This window comes from Orbicella franksi, chromosome 13, assembly GCF_964199315.1.
Source record: "Orbicella franksi chromosome 13, jaOrbFran1.1, whole genome shotgun sequence".
Classification (NCBI taxonomy): Eukaryota; Metazoa; Cnidaria; class Anthozoa; order Scleractinia; family Merulinidae; genus Orbicella; species Orbicella franksi.
In genome coordinates, this window is record NC_138157.1 from 10986021 (window position 1) to 10999978 (window position 13958).

Consider the following 13958-nt stretch of genomic DNA (forward strand, 5'->3'; position numbering starts at 1 on the left):
AAAGAGGTTATATTACGTAGTTCTTCAAGAGAGACAGGATCCTTCTGAGACTTCTGAGGGACTGACACCTACATATATTGCAAAAAAAACCCGATCATATCTGACCACGATTTAGGAAAAATTAAATAAGCGACGTCCTCGATTAAGCGCCTCCCTCGCTTGAGCACCTTCCGTCTTCTCCTAAATTAATAAGTGCCCGGGCGCTAATTCGAGGATTTACTTTATGCCTATCTGGTTATTTTAGACACAGTGGAGAAACAAGAGCATGATACAATATCAGCTTAGTTCTTATTTTTTTCGTCTCCTCAAGCTTTTTAAAGCTTAAAATACAGTATACTCAGGTTACGGACCGAATTCATGAATGAGCTTAAATTTTGCAAGGTGTTTACACTTCTAGATCATTCTAAAAATTAGGATAAATCCTACAAACTGGCTCCAAGGCTTAGAAAATTTAAAATTTTATTAGGATGGACTAACGGTTAACTTAAACGTCTAAAAAATAGTTCAGTCGAATGAAAGTTCAAGAAAAAAAATGCATAGTTGGGCTACAATTTCAGAAATTAGAGAAAATGTGACAGGCGTTTTTATAATCGCACTCTTGTTGTTTAAAATTTGTTTACTGCTTTGAGAATGTAGACTTTGTTAGACTACTTATCATCTTACCGTGACGGTTTTCTTTTCTCTTTCCGGCATAAATTTGTCGCTGAGTGGTAAATTTTATAATTTGTCAACGTTGTTCAATGACTTTTTGACACTTCCACGAGATACAAAAGAGTTTGCAGTGAGGCGCGTTTTTATGACGCGAAACTTATCTCTCATCATATCCAATCAGATGTGAGCGTTTTTGCGGGTTGAGAAAGTAAAATTACGTCTTGATTTTTTTAGGTTGGCATCTCGGGCTTCGGGATTTGAATACAGGCCTCGATCGGGTAGTTTTCTGACTCCTCCTGTAACCGACGCGGTATTCAGGTATTGTTTTGAAATGTTTAAAGGATTGCTAAGTAACAACCTTTTCAAGGTTAGCTTTAAAAATTCCTCGAACTTTTCAAAGCACTTCGGGCACTCCGACTTAGAATTTTCTCGCCCGTCTTGGTGAGGTGTGGTCCGTCCGTGGTCCGTCGCGATGTCCCAGTAAAAATTACGCGGTAAGTTTTTAAACTGAGTCTACCATGACTTACCAGTAACAAAAATGCCCAATTTACAAATCCTTGAAAACTCTCAAAACCGCTGAAGGAAGTGATTAAAGATTCCGCAAAGTTATGCACACTGGAACTGGAGAGAGAAATCGATTTTAATAAACAGGAGTCAGATTATCACGGAGGAACTAAAACCGTACCTAAGAAAAAGGGTTGTTAATGTACACATGCGAAAACATACTTCCAGTTGGTCTTGGATGATTTTTTTGCCATTTTGGGCAGTGATGATATCCTTTTCAGTGGAGGAATATTCATTATTTTGATTCTTTTAATTCCTTCCGAAGGAATTAAAAGAATCAAAAGTTCTGCAAAAAGCACTTGATTGCTCACAGCACACTTGATTCGATTAGTGTCGATTAGTCATTATGACGTCATTAATCAGCTCGTGGCATCCCAACCTCGTTCTTGAGGTAAAGAGAGAACCCGGGAACGAGGTTGTTGGCATCGGAAACATCAGTAACTCTGGATCTTCAGGGGAGGGGATAAATTTAGCCGCACTATGTTAGTTGCTGAAAGTAGTCAATAGCTCTTTTTCAATCTTATGTCATCTTCTAAAGCAAAATCTTTTACCTTTTATTTATGAACTGATCTTGAATCCTTCAAACAATTTGCGCGCGCACTAAGTAATGTTCCTAAGGCTGAAAAATGCCTGAAATTTCTAGGATTTTGAACGACTTTGACAGAATGCAGGAGTGTAACTGAGCAGTGACTTAGTAAATTGCCAGTTGTATCAGAAATCGAAAGCAAACCTCAATCGATGGACTTACATTTAATACATAGGCTGCCATAACAGTTGTTTTAGAATTTATCTTTTTGGTTTGCTTGTTTGTTTACGTATTCGTTTGTTTCAATCTGTTTATTTACTAGTTGTATCAAGCTTTAAATAGGTGCACCCTGCAAGTAGAGCGTTTGCAGTTCTTTCCTTCCCCTAACCGCTCAAAAAAGAGATAACTCGGCTCTCCTCATAGGGTGACAGGCAATTATTACCAGACAGAAATAATGCAGAAAGTATCATATTCGTTGAAATACAGTCGTTTGGATCTAGGCGTAAATATGTCCGTAACTGTAGACGAAACTTAAGATCAGGCGTTCCTTAGAAATCCATGTTTTAAGTTTCCACTTTGCTTATTTATTAAAAACATATTGACAACTCTATTGGGCGCGAACGTTCGCGTGAAGGTATGCCAAACTTCAAACCGATGGGTAATGACCAACTACCCAATAGGATCACTTTGTTTTCTCCAGACGTGTGTGGGTTAGATGCAGCCGACTGCATTTACACATCGAGTAGTTTATCACATCTAAATCAGGTGCAACAGGCAAGCACAGCCACACGGCTAGATTACCGAGTGCCAATGTAAATTAATGTGACAGTTTTCGCGGTTCAACTTCAACAAGAGTCACTCGTCAGTGAATCGCGCATGTTCATGGGGTGTTTTATTATTATTATTATCATTATCATCATCATCATCATCATCATCATTATTTGATTTTCGTACTCTCCGTGCGCATACTCGTAAGCATTCTTCTCTTTTTGTACACAAATTACCCTACTGAGTCCCATGCATTTGCTCATTAGAATTCCGATAAGCTTTTTTTGTATTACTCAGTTGGACAGTTGCCACTTGTTGGTATGAAAATGGCGTCGCCGCAATATTTGTTTACTTTTTACTTATATTTCAACACTGTTACAAGCTGGGTGTAAGTTGAATTTACCGCGCATATCACAAAAATCCGGCCCCGTGGCTATATATATACTGTATATATATAAAAAAAGACCGTTGGTGTCAGAATATTCAAAACCATTCAACTACAGTTGGACCCCGCTTATTCGATCTCGGCTATTTCGAATTCCTCGTTATTTCGAACTCAAAACTATTTTCCTTGGATTTCTCCTTCCTTCAGTCAATCGGCTATCTCGAACACCCGCTATTTCGAACTGTCATTCATTTCCCCTGAGAGTTCGAAATACCGGAGTTCAACTGTATCAGATCAATAGGCCAATTCTCAGCTGCCTTTGCCCCTGTATCAAAACAAGTGTTCGCCAAAACCATTCAAACATGGAAAAAGTGGCCCATCTGCACTTACATTTTCATATAAATAAATCTCTTTTTTTCATATGAAAAGCTTTGTACGCGGACTCGTTTTGAAACAGAGGCGCAAGGTACCTCGGAAATGGCTTATATTATAGTTGACCTATTAATTATTTACCACTAATCAGAAGCGACTATTTACGATAAGCTTTTTTTTTTCTTAAGAACCAGAAAAAAATATTCGTACTTTGAGCACCGCGGGATGACTTTTATCTAAAATTTGTCTTTTCTTACTAGACTACGGTCAGTCGTGCGTGACGCGGAAGAAAACCGCGGGTAAAAAAGTGGCCGCGCCCAGGATCTCGCGCGGTTACTTTTCTACTCGCAGCTGTTTTTTTTCGCGTCACGCACGACGGACTGAGCGAAAGAGGACTGCTCGTCGTCTACTTGTTACTTACTAAGAGCACAAAGCCCAAGTTCAAAAATCCTTTGAAGTTTCCAAAGGCGCTGGATGAGATCAACGATTCAGAATGCTCATGAACTGGCCTGGAAGTTAAAGATAAGAAGTGATTGACGCTCAGAAACCAAAATTAACGGTCGTTTGATACGAAGGTTTCTTCGTGGAATAAATAAAGCGCAAACTTACTTCATGTTTAAGTCGAAACTCTTTGCAACCCGTTTAGGCGTGGATGCCTGCTGTACATTTAATGGAGGAAAATTCATTTTCGCATTCCGTCTGCACAGCATTGATACACCGATAATTCAAAATTCGATTCAATAATTATGGCTTAGCTAGGCAGTCATGACGTCACTAATCATGCTAGTGGCATCGAACCCAAGAAGAGCTTTGCATGCGTGTGAACTGGTTGCTAGTTGCTTGCTGCTGAAAGGCTAAAGTTTTCTACAGGCAACCCCCCCGGAAAATCAGAGAATACAAACAACACTAGAATGATGTGTGAGGTCTCCAAGGACAATTTTTCCCCCATGGGTTTGGCTAGAAGAGCCTAAAACAGAGGCCAACCAATCCACATCCTTCCTGGGTCTTCCTGAGTCTTCGCTGTCTCCGCGTACAACGCACTAAGGTTTACCTGTAGAGGAAGCGCGCGGTAGGAATAGAAAATGGCGATGCACGTATGGCAATGGGTCGTCCTTGTGTGAGTTCAGCGCATCACGGCGATTTCACGTGTATTTAAAAATTTTCGAGGTCGATAGAGAAGGAGTATTCAGTCAAACCAGATCACGCTCGCCCGACCCACGAATTTTGCTGTTGGACACGCTTTTATTGAGCTCCAGATAGCTTTAATTAATTTTTTTTTTTTTTTTTACAAACGACTTCTCAGTCAAACATTGGAAAATGATATTATCCTGATCCCACCTTGGGGACGAAAATACTCCCCAAAGTGAACTTTTCTACGGCCAAAGGCACCTTTTCCTGTTCCAGAAGTGTAACAGTTCTCGTAAGCTTGTAATTCTCTTCATTGTTATCAGCTGTTATTGTTTTAGGACTAGGGGCATTCTGCTGTTTGTTCTATTGTTCTCTCAAAGGTTAGCAAGCCATTTATCTGAGACCTTTCGAGAGGCTGCTACATCACCCTCCTGTTCAATCGTCGAACAATGGATGAAATCACAAATATAACGGTATTTTCTTTGGTAAAAGCCCCCCTCTCCAATTATCAATTGATAACTGATGGGAATGGACTCCTGTCCGCTAAAAAGACGTCTTAATGAAGCTTCGGCTCAGCTACCCGCCTTCTCCCGTCAAGTTAAATTCTTTCACGATGTCTCGCAAGCAATCTTTTGGTGAACATGTTGATAGAAAATGATAAATGAACTTAAAAGAAGGAGTTGAGAACTACAGCACTCATTGATGACTCACTAGATGAAAGCATTGGGAAATCAGAAAGGGAAAAATTTAATATGACATTAAAAACAATTAAGATCGTGATCAATTTCAGTTACTGTTATTGACGCCTTCATACACGCCGTTTTTGTGGCTGCCACGAACATGCAACAGAAAAAACTAAACACCCACGGCTGTTTGAGGAATGAGATAAGCTAGTCACCAAAGAATGAAAAAAAAAAAAAAAAAAAAAAAAAAAAAAACAGCACACAAACAAAAATCGATTAATGATAACGGTTGAGATAGTTCAGTTTGCCTTAGAATTGAACTGCCTATATTATAACCGGCGATCAAGTTAAAAAAAAGAACAGCCGATTGCATGTTTGAATAAAGTTTTCTTGTTAGTAAGTTTATTTTTACTGAGTACACTTTCACCATGTTTACAACTTGATTCAAATCAAGGCGACAATCTTGCTAAAATTGAAGATTCCTCTTTGATGGCGCAAGTTATAGATAATTAATGAACGGACCTCATTTTTATGATAAAATAAAAGCTTTTAAAATGTGACAATTAAAGAGCATGAAGTTCCGTAGATTCAACCGTGGCAAAATTTCAGGCAGTTATAAAGCAGTAACGATTAAAATAAAAAATGCACGTTTTAAAATTCACGTGGAAAAATTAATGTGAAAAAATGGAGAAATAAAATTGGAAGCCTCCGCTTTACGATGGACGTTGGCGGGTTAATTAATTAAGAATTTACACCGTTTACGTTCTCAAAATATGTATTCAGTTAAAAGTATTTTTTTTTAAAAAAAATCCTAAAGTTTAAAATTTGATCTGACTTACTTAATAAACGCACCTTTTTTTAAACAAGAATCTTCAAGCTTTGCAGGGTTTTTGAAGATATTTAAAATGAACTTAATCCTAGTTCACTTACCAATCTGCGTCCTCAACCAGCTACGGAAATTAATTTTGCAGATTACGATCACATTTACAGCTTCCCCAACCGCTGTTCAAACCGGTAGTAAATTGTATGATCATTTGCCATGATGATATCATGCATAACCGCATGTGATATCTTTGGCTACAAGGCCTTATGTTCTTGTTACGCCGCTGCGATCGCTTGCATTTATCGATAGTTTTATAATTAATAGAAAGAACGCTTTTGAAACTGCATTAAGCAACAGAGAAAAAACTCGTTATCTTGGAAATAACTGAATTCTGAGCTGAGGTGTCACCGCAAACGAGCAATAAAAATGAAATAAATACGCCAGGTGCGAGAGAACGCGGAAAGTTCGCACGGAAATCACTTTGTTAATATCAACAGCGCCTCTGTTTATCAATTAATGACGTACGCCTTGGTTTTTAAAACGAACAAGTGCACGTATTTCGTAATTAAACAGACTCTAGAAAATGCGAACGGAAGCCCTGACTTGCTGCTTGTGTTGATGCCACGCGGATTAAACTGAGCACCGCCAGACCATTCAGAAACGGAGGATAGAATTGTACATGAAGTTTATGGACAGAAATTTTAAATTGTCCAAACTCGGCGAGAGTGTTTACAACGCACTAACAATGAAAACTCAAGTGGATGAAGACGACAAACGGATTTTACAATATAGCTACAATTTTGCGTCGGACACAGAACAGAAGCCGCGACATTCGTTTTCAACCGGCGAGGTTAGCTATGGCGAATTGACAAGAAATAATCCGGTAGCTAGATCAGAGCGGATCACTAAAGCGCTCAACAAAGAGACGACATTGAGAAGAAGCAATTTCTCCTTTTCTGGCAACGAAACCGAGAAAGTGTTAGCACCTCCAAAAGCGAAGAACGCGCTCCTTTACGGTGCGGCAAGTCAAGGTTTCGTGGAGAAGTTTCCAGCGGACTTTGCAACAGAAACAATTGCCGCGGAGAATCCCGTAACGAAAAATCCCGTAACGGAAAATAACGGTTCACGAGGACCTCGCACGCGTAAATTAGGGCTCGGAGATAGAGTAAACCGCGGACTCATGAGTCACAGACTCAGAAAAAAAGGTGTTTGCGATTCGAGTGACAATTTTCATTATCAAAGACAATTTCTGCGAGTTTTAAACAAGCGATTTTAGCGAATATGTCTTTCGCTGGAGAAAACAGACCAGGTCTAACAAGTGAAGCTCACAACGTTAACGCAAGTTTGGGGCTCTCAAAATTGTGTGTGTATTGTGAATATCATATGTTGTGTATACCAATTGCCCTGATAACGAAAAAATTGAATTGAAAACAGGAAATATATGTATGTTCAAATACTCACAACAAACTCGAAGATTGTATAAATATAATGATTTTAATTATAAATACACCACATTATTTTTCAAGACAACTATAATTTATAAATGGACGTTGAAAGTTTCAATTTGTTATTTTACAGAACATTGAAATCCTATTGCTCTCTTATTGCCCTGCAACGTCAGTCATCCAGTTCAGTTTTGGTGTCGTACAAAAAAAAACAGTTTTCCTGTTGTAAATATTAATGAAGAAAAGTTTAAGACAAACTTGCCGATTTGATAGCATAAGGTGAACAATCACCTGCAGTGAAATGCAAATTCAACAGTTTTTGACTAATGGCTTTGTAACTTATTTTCGAAGCAAGCTTTTTTTGCTGTCCAAATCAGTGACAGCATCGCGCACTCGCCAAGAAAACAACTACAGGTGGTCCGTTGTAGAGAATAATATCTTTGACAGTTGGTTTAATTAGATGCGATGTATATACCGCTGCGGCAAATAAAGCTCATATTTTAAAGGAAAACTTGATTATCAGAGATAAGAAAACTTGAAACTTGATCTGCTTTTGTAAGTTTTTATCCCAGTGTAATCGATGCATTATGCTGCAGCTTCCATTGAAACCGGTGACCAAATATGATGATACATGCATAAGTCAGAGGCAACGAATATTCATTTAAAGGCGATTTTATTTTTTGCTCCGAATGACAACTGAAACCTGATCGATATAAATTACCCAGGGCTAGAGCCAGATACTGGTAAAAATACTTCAAAACTGATTCACTATAGATCCTCAATCCCCGAAGAAATGGTTATAAGGTAGACATATATTTAATATCACAGAACATAACGCGCGTTTGTGCGGCAATTTTGTATTTACCTTTGATCAAAATGGACCAGATAAAAAAGGCTTTTTTTCAAATTCATTTTCTATGCAGTTACATTTATATTCAAGAGTCGGTAAATACAGCAGATTTGTGATGTCATACCAAAAACATGTTCCTGACTGGAGCGAGAATTTAAGGTCTCCTCCACACTACGCCGGAGAAATTTAAAAAAAGGAAGCTTTATTTCTACGTTTAGGCCTACTGTCATGAGAACGAAAACGCTCTACAAACCGGAGAAATTTGAAAACGCCGGATCGATTTTCGTTTTCGTGTCGACAGAGAACATTTTAAAAATGAAGCTTTCCGAAAACGATGACATCACGATAGTCATGTGATTTACCTGTCCGAATTTTTTTTTAAACACAAATCCAAAATGGCAGGTGATTGTTGCGTTTTTAAATTCCTCCGCCGCGTGTGGCCGGAAATCATCTGATGCGTTTTCAGAGTGAAACCTTCGTTTTCAAATTCGTCGGGCGTAGTGTGGCGGGGCGTAACTCACTCGAGTAAAATTGTGCGACTGAAATTAAATGAAAACGAATTATCATAACTGTCAGTGGAGATTATTATCTCATTTCTATTGCTTTTTTTTAATTTCAGAATAGGCTAACTGTAAAAAATTGATTAAATCCGTTGCACATCAGCTCGAATGAAATTTGTAAGTTAGGGGTTCGTAAAAAAAGCTATAGCAGATCAGAGAGGTTGTGTTTGGTCCAAGAGGGAATTAATGCGAACTTTGTCGAGTATTTGCATCAAGTTGTGTAAATATGGCGTTATTTGACCAGTTCATTAAAAAATGCGGTGGCCTTTTAACCCTTCCGTGTTTGACAGGGTTGTCCAGTACATGTAATGTCATGGCTAGTAGGAGGTGGCCCGGTACAACACGAGCAACGTCAACTTGATTTCTAATACTAATATATTTTGAAAAGAACTTTAAAAAACTTCGACAGTTAAAGGAAAAAAACTGAATTAAAAAAGCCATAACCTTACATGAGGAAAGAAACAAACTCTTCACAGTTAAAAATACAATATACAAACTGGAGATTCTTTCTAACCGACATTAGCGCCAACGATAGCATCACTTGGTTTTCAGTCGCGACAACACTAATCACACTTCGCATTCAGTAAAGCTACCGTTACCAATCACAGCTCGCGTTATAAGAAAACCAATCACAGCTCGAATTGTAAGGCATCCAGTCAATGCCTAATTACTCATCGCTAATGAAGACCATGCTAAGTTTCAGAGCAAATCCTACAGGTGCCTCGTTAGCGCAGTAGGCAGCGCGTCAGTCTGAATCAGAAACCTGAAGGTCGTGAGTTCGATCCTCCCACGGGGCAGACTTTTGAGAATTTTCTCCCTTTGAACGAGATCTGTTTCCTTTTTCGTTAATCTCCACATAGTTAATTGAGGAAAATGATTAGGAAACTTGGCAAAGTTCTTTGTTGTGTGTTTTCGTTTGCTATTTTGGGGGTTGACCCTGAAGACAAAACCTGGCGTAATACAAAAGGAGGTTTCGTGTGGTCATACATGTCAACTAACCAATAGAAACATTGCGATTACGCATAGTCAATGAACAAAAGACAAAAGATGTACTGGGTCAAGGGCCTTCCAACATAAATTTTAGTCTGTTTGTTTGCTTCATTGATGTTTACCGGCCTTGCTAACCATTTCCCTCTATTAACTATGGACAGACTGATAACAGAATTGGAAAACAATTATATATATGAGCAATACTCATCGTTTTATTTTTTCAAATAGATTCTGATTTTTAACTATAAACTTTCATTTATAAATATATTTAGCTTCAATATACCTCAGAAATGTTGTTTTAGATATTTATATTCCAAGAACCCATTGTTTAAACTTCTCCTGGACGTTAATTTCGCAACAGCCGACCAAATCGTGGTAAGTTCTAATTAGTTTTACAGGGAAATAACAAAACAGTAACATTGCCCAATATGGGACTTGAACCCATGACCCTCAGATTAAAAGTCTGATGCTCTACCGACTGAGCTAACCGGGCGGCTTATACAAATGACGAAACAAATGATGAAACTTTGTCTTGATGTGGTGCACATTATTGTGACACTAAAACCCGTATCAAATGTGTACGTCAAATTCTGATCACACCAAGAACTACAGTAGGCCTCCATTCTAATTAGCTTCACAACATTGTTTTGAGCTCTAGCTTTTCAGATGCAGTTTTTTTTTTAAAGAAAACTTATAAATCCAAATAGACATAAAATCAATTGGTGTGTGATAACAAAGGTCACGTTACAGCTGGTACACGTTTTAGTGTCACAATAATACTAGTAATGTGCACCGCATCAAGACAAAGTTCCACCATTTGTCTCGTCATTTGTAGGAGCCGCTCGGTTAGTTCAGTCGGTAGAGCATCAGACTTTTAATCTGAGGGTCATGGGTTCAAGTCCCATATTGGGCAATTCTATGTTTTGTTTTTTGTTCAAGACACAATGCAACGCAAAGTGAGGCAAGGGGTATAAAATCATATTCACTCAATAAAAAAAGCACTATTTTTTATGCAGTACTTGAGATGTTAGCCTAATCATAGATCATCCTCACTCACCTCATAAAAGCCTTTGCTACCAAACAACATGCCGTTTTCTAGTACTGTGTTGATTTTGCGTTACGGGCGCTAAATCGAATTATTACGGTGCATCCCTAGGCTGTAAAACTAATTAGTACTTACCACAATTTTGTCGTGGAATTTTGAGTTCAAAGTACGGCTTTTAAAACAAGGCTGCTGGAAAATAAATAACCTATCTGATCAAAGCGAGATATTTAGCATGGAATTTTGAATTCAAAGTAAGGCTTTTTTTTGCAATACTACGCTTTATGTAAAATTTTACAAAAACTAAAGTTAATTGCATCACTATCACTAGTCTTGATTGACGAGGTTCGTTGTAAGGTTCTCTCTGCCATCTATTAAATATTACATGTTGCAGCGAAAGGGTAGTTCAAATTCGTCGACAACGTGTACCGTCTGCGAATGCCGCGGAAAAAACCTCCGGCGCCTCGCCGCCGAAAGCAATGCAATCTACAATGTTATTCCACCAGATATCATGGACTCTGCAACATTTAGGAGGAGAATTGGAAGCAATGGAAAAAGAAATATAATTATGACTTGGTCTGGAGCGAGAAAGCCCCGAATATCAACTCACTGAATGTTCAAGCACGCGATTGATGACGATGGCCTTTAAGAGTCCAAACCACGAGCTATATTGATCATGAAGAGGCGATTGGCAAGGTATAGTTATGGGTATAAAGATGAAAAGGTATTGCATCGGCAAAATATCGTAAACGAAATTGTTCCAGCAAGAGGGAGAAACTTCAGTACCGAAACGCTTGGCGACTTTGTAGCTGAGTTAAAAAAGAACCTTGACGAGGAGCTGCAATTATTGTTTACGGCTTTTTTACGACACTCTCATCTGCGATCGATCATTCTTGGGATGAAACATGAGCAAACCACAAAAGCAGCCTCTTAGGATGAGAGACCTCACATGTAAATGGGAGCTTAAACAATGACGACGGCGAAGCCAAGGACTATATGCCTAGTAAAAATTGAATTTAGTATATTTTACTCACGATGTCCAGGACACTTATGGCTGTAAAACCTTGCTCGGGCTAAATATGTAATGACAGCGTTAAATTCTAAATGAAGAGGAGTTCGTGTCAAGATTATTATTCATCGATCTTAATCGATCTGTGAACACCGATATCCATATTTTTCGTCAGTCTCAGTGATTCATTTGTAATCAATGCAACCGTCGTGGTACACCTTCTCTAGACAATGCAAAATTTGGTCATTTCAGGTTCTTGTTTTGAAGAGAATGCAGGATTCGACAAGTGTGAGAAATTTTAAACTAGAGATTAAACTGAAACTGTGTTATCAATCTGTTTGCTCTTTCATCAGTTTTGAATGCAGGGGTTTAAGGCGCGACTGTTCACCGATAAGCAGACAATTTACTCTTATCGACACGATCAGTTTATCCTGTTCAAGGGTGATTGTTATAGAGACATAACTGCATTATATAAAGCTTTTATTCAAGTGTTAATGAAAACCTCAAAGAGCTGAATTTGATGATATAATTAACTGACACTCATTTAACTTCTAAGTTACAGATTCTGTTTTCAATCTTTGATCATCATTGTCTCTGTTATTCTGTCACTACATACATTTACGTTTCCATTCTAAATCCATCAAAGTCTATGAAGGGTTCAAGGCCTGTTATTACCAGAGTAGCGAAATGTGACGTAACCATCCCCTTTGTCGCATGTTCCTGTCTCCGCATTCCACGTTTCACTCGGAACAAACGAACCGCCACCGCCTGACATGAAGATGTCCGCAAAGCTTCCGTTAACACTTCCACCAGAGTATCCTCCCCCTCCCCCTGGTACATAATTAGATGATGCTCCAAAACCACTAAACCCGCCATCGCAGCAGTCACGATAATCTTGGGATGCGCCTCTTCCGCCGTTTAGAAATGATTTGGCTGCCGATTCATTGCACTGTATGATTACCTGGCTGTGAAGCATTCACCATCACCACTGAATCCTCCGCCACTGTATCCTTCAACTAATTCCCACCAAACACATGGCTTAACACAAATCAACCGACCGCCAACGGTGCCAGGCATCAATCCCTCAGCTTCGCCAGCTTGTCCTGGTCGGCTGTCTCTTTTATATTGCTCCCCTCCACCCCCGCCAGCAATACTGACGGGGATACTGTTGGAAGGAAAAAACACAAATAATCCCCCACCAGCACCACTTCTGTATTGCGGAGGACGTTCAACACCTCGCTGGCCCACCAAAACAATCAGTTTGGTTCCCTCCTTAACATGGACTGTACCGTTTACCCTCACCCCTTTACCCCCGTATGATCCACTGCCTGAGGCACCGCACATGTCAACGTAGTAGCAGCCCGTTAAGGGTGCACTCCATTCTTGCAGACCATTTGTCACGTTTATATTTTCAAGGGAGGAGCGTTCGTACTCGGTATTTGATGTTGGACCTTCCTTGCCAGTAGTGTCAAGTGTAGTGAAGTAAAACTCAAGTTCTGAAAAACAAAACGACGTGTGTGTATGGATTATTGTATAACCTCGTAGATCCCCAAAATCTCACAAACTCACTACTGCGACAAATTCACCTTTATCAACTTCAAGTTGATCAATAGCTAAGTGTTTCACTTTATTTGATGAAAAATAAATGTTTCTTATTGACAAAACTGGTCTTGTTTTCACAGCTAATTACTAAGTGGAGGAAATGGAACCATGCTAAATTTTGACAAGTTTTAATCAACTGTGTTGTTATTGATTTGCGTTATTAAATCAATACTTGTCCTCAGATGAAACACCATTAGGAAAATAAAACTTTTTGTTAAATCTGTAATGACTTGTGTAATGAGGTTTTTAGCCATTCATTGACAAAACGACAACCTTTCGTCTACAACTCAAACAGAAATAATCGTCAAATGCATCTCGGCCTAGTTAAGTTCCTTTATTCGAGTATTTTCATTGAAAAAAAATCGCCGAAATGGTGTAAATTTGTAACGAAACGACCGTGCTTATAGCATTAGAGCTCCAAGTACTACGTTAATTTGAGAGTTACTGCTATTTCTGCATTCTGCGGCCATGCCTGCCCATGTGTCACAATGCGTTTCTTCGGCTCGTGTCTCAGTGAAGCTCAAGTTGAACACGGCGCGCGTTTGCGAAAAAAAAAGAAA

General features: G+C 38.9%; 1 protein-coding gene, 2 non-coding genes and 1 pseudogene across 3 annotated transcripts; 2 read left to right on the forward strand and 2 right to left on the reverse strand.

The window, feature by feature from the left end:
- The first annotated feature begins 6187 nt into the window (after positions 1–6187).
- LOC145466712 (uncharacterized) lies at positions 6188–7419 on the forward strand. Its single transcript, XM_081450420.1, has one exon. The coding sequence runs from the start codon at positions 6580–6582 to the stop codon at positions 7174–7176; it is 597 nt and encodes a 198-aa protein (XP_081306546.1). The 5' UTR covers positions 6188–6579; the 3' UTR covers positions 7177–7419.
- A 2746-nt stretch (positions 7420–10165) lies between these two features.
- On the reverse strand, positions 10166–10238 carry Trnak-uuu (transfer RNA lysine (anticodon UUU)). Its single transcript has one exon. It is a non-coding gene; the product is annotated as a tRNA-Lys (tRNA).
- Positions 10239–10585: 347 nt separating this feature from the next.
- Positions 10586–10658, forward strand: Trnak-uuu (transfer RNA lysine (anticodon UUU)). The gene has a single exon. It is a non-coding gene; the product is annotated as a tRNA-Lys (tRNA).
- A 1396-nt stretch (positions 10659–12054) lies between these two features.
- Positions 12055–13349, reverse strand: LOC145466705 (uncharacterized; annotated as a pseudogene).
- Positions 13350–13958: the final 609 nt, after the last annotated feature.

Excerpts from the sequence above, each read along its gene's own strand:
- LOC145466712 (XM_081450420.1), top strand. The coding sequence starts at position 6,580 with ATGAAGTTTATGGACAGAAATTTTAAATTGTCCAAACTCGGCGAGAGT.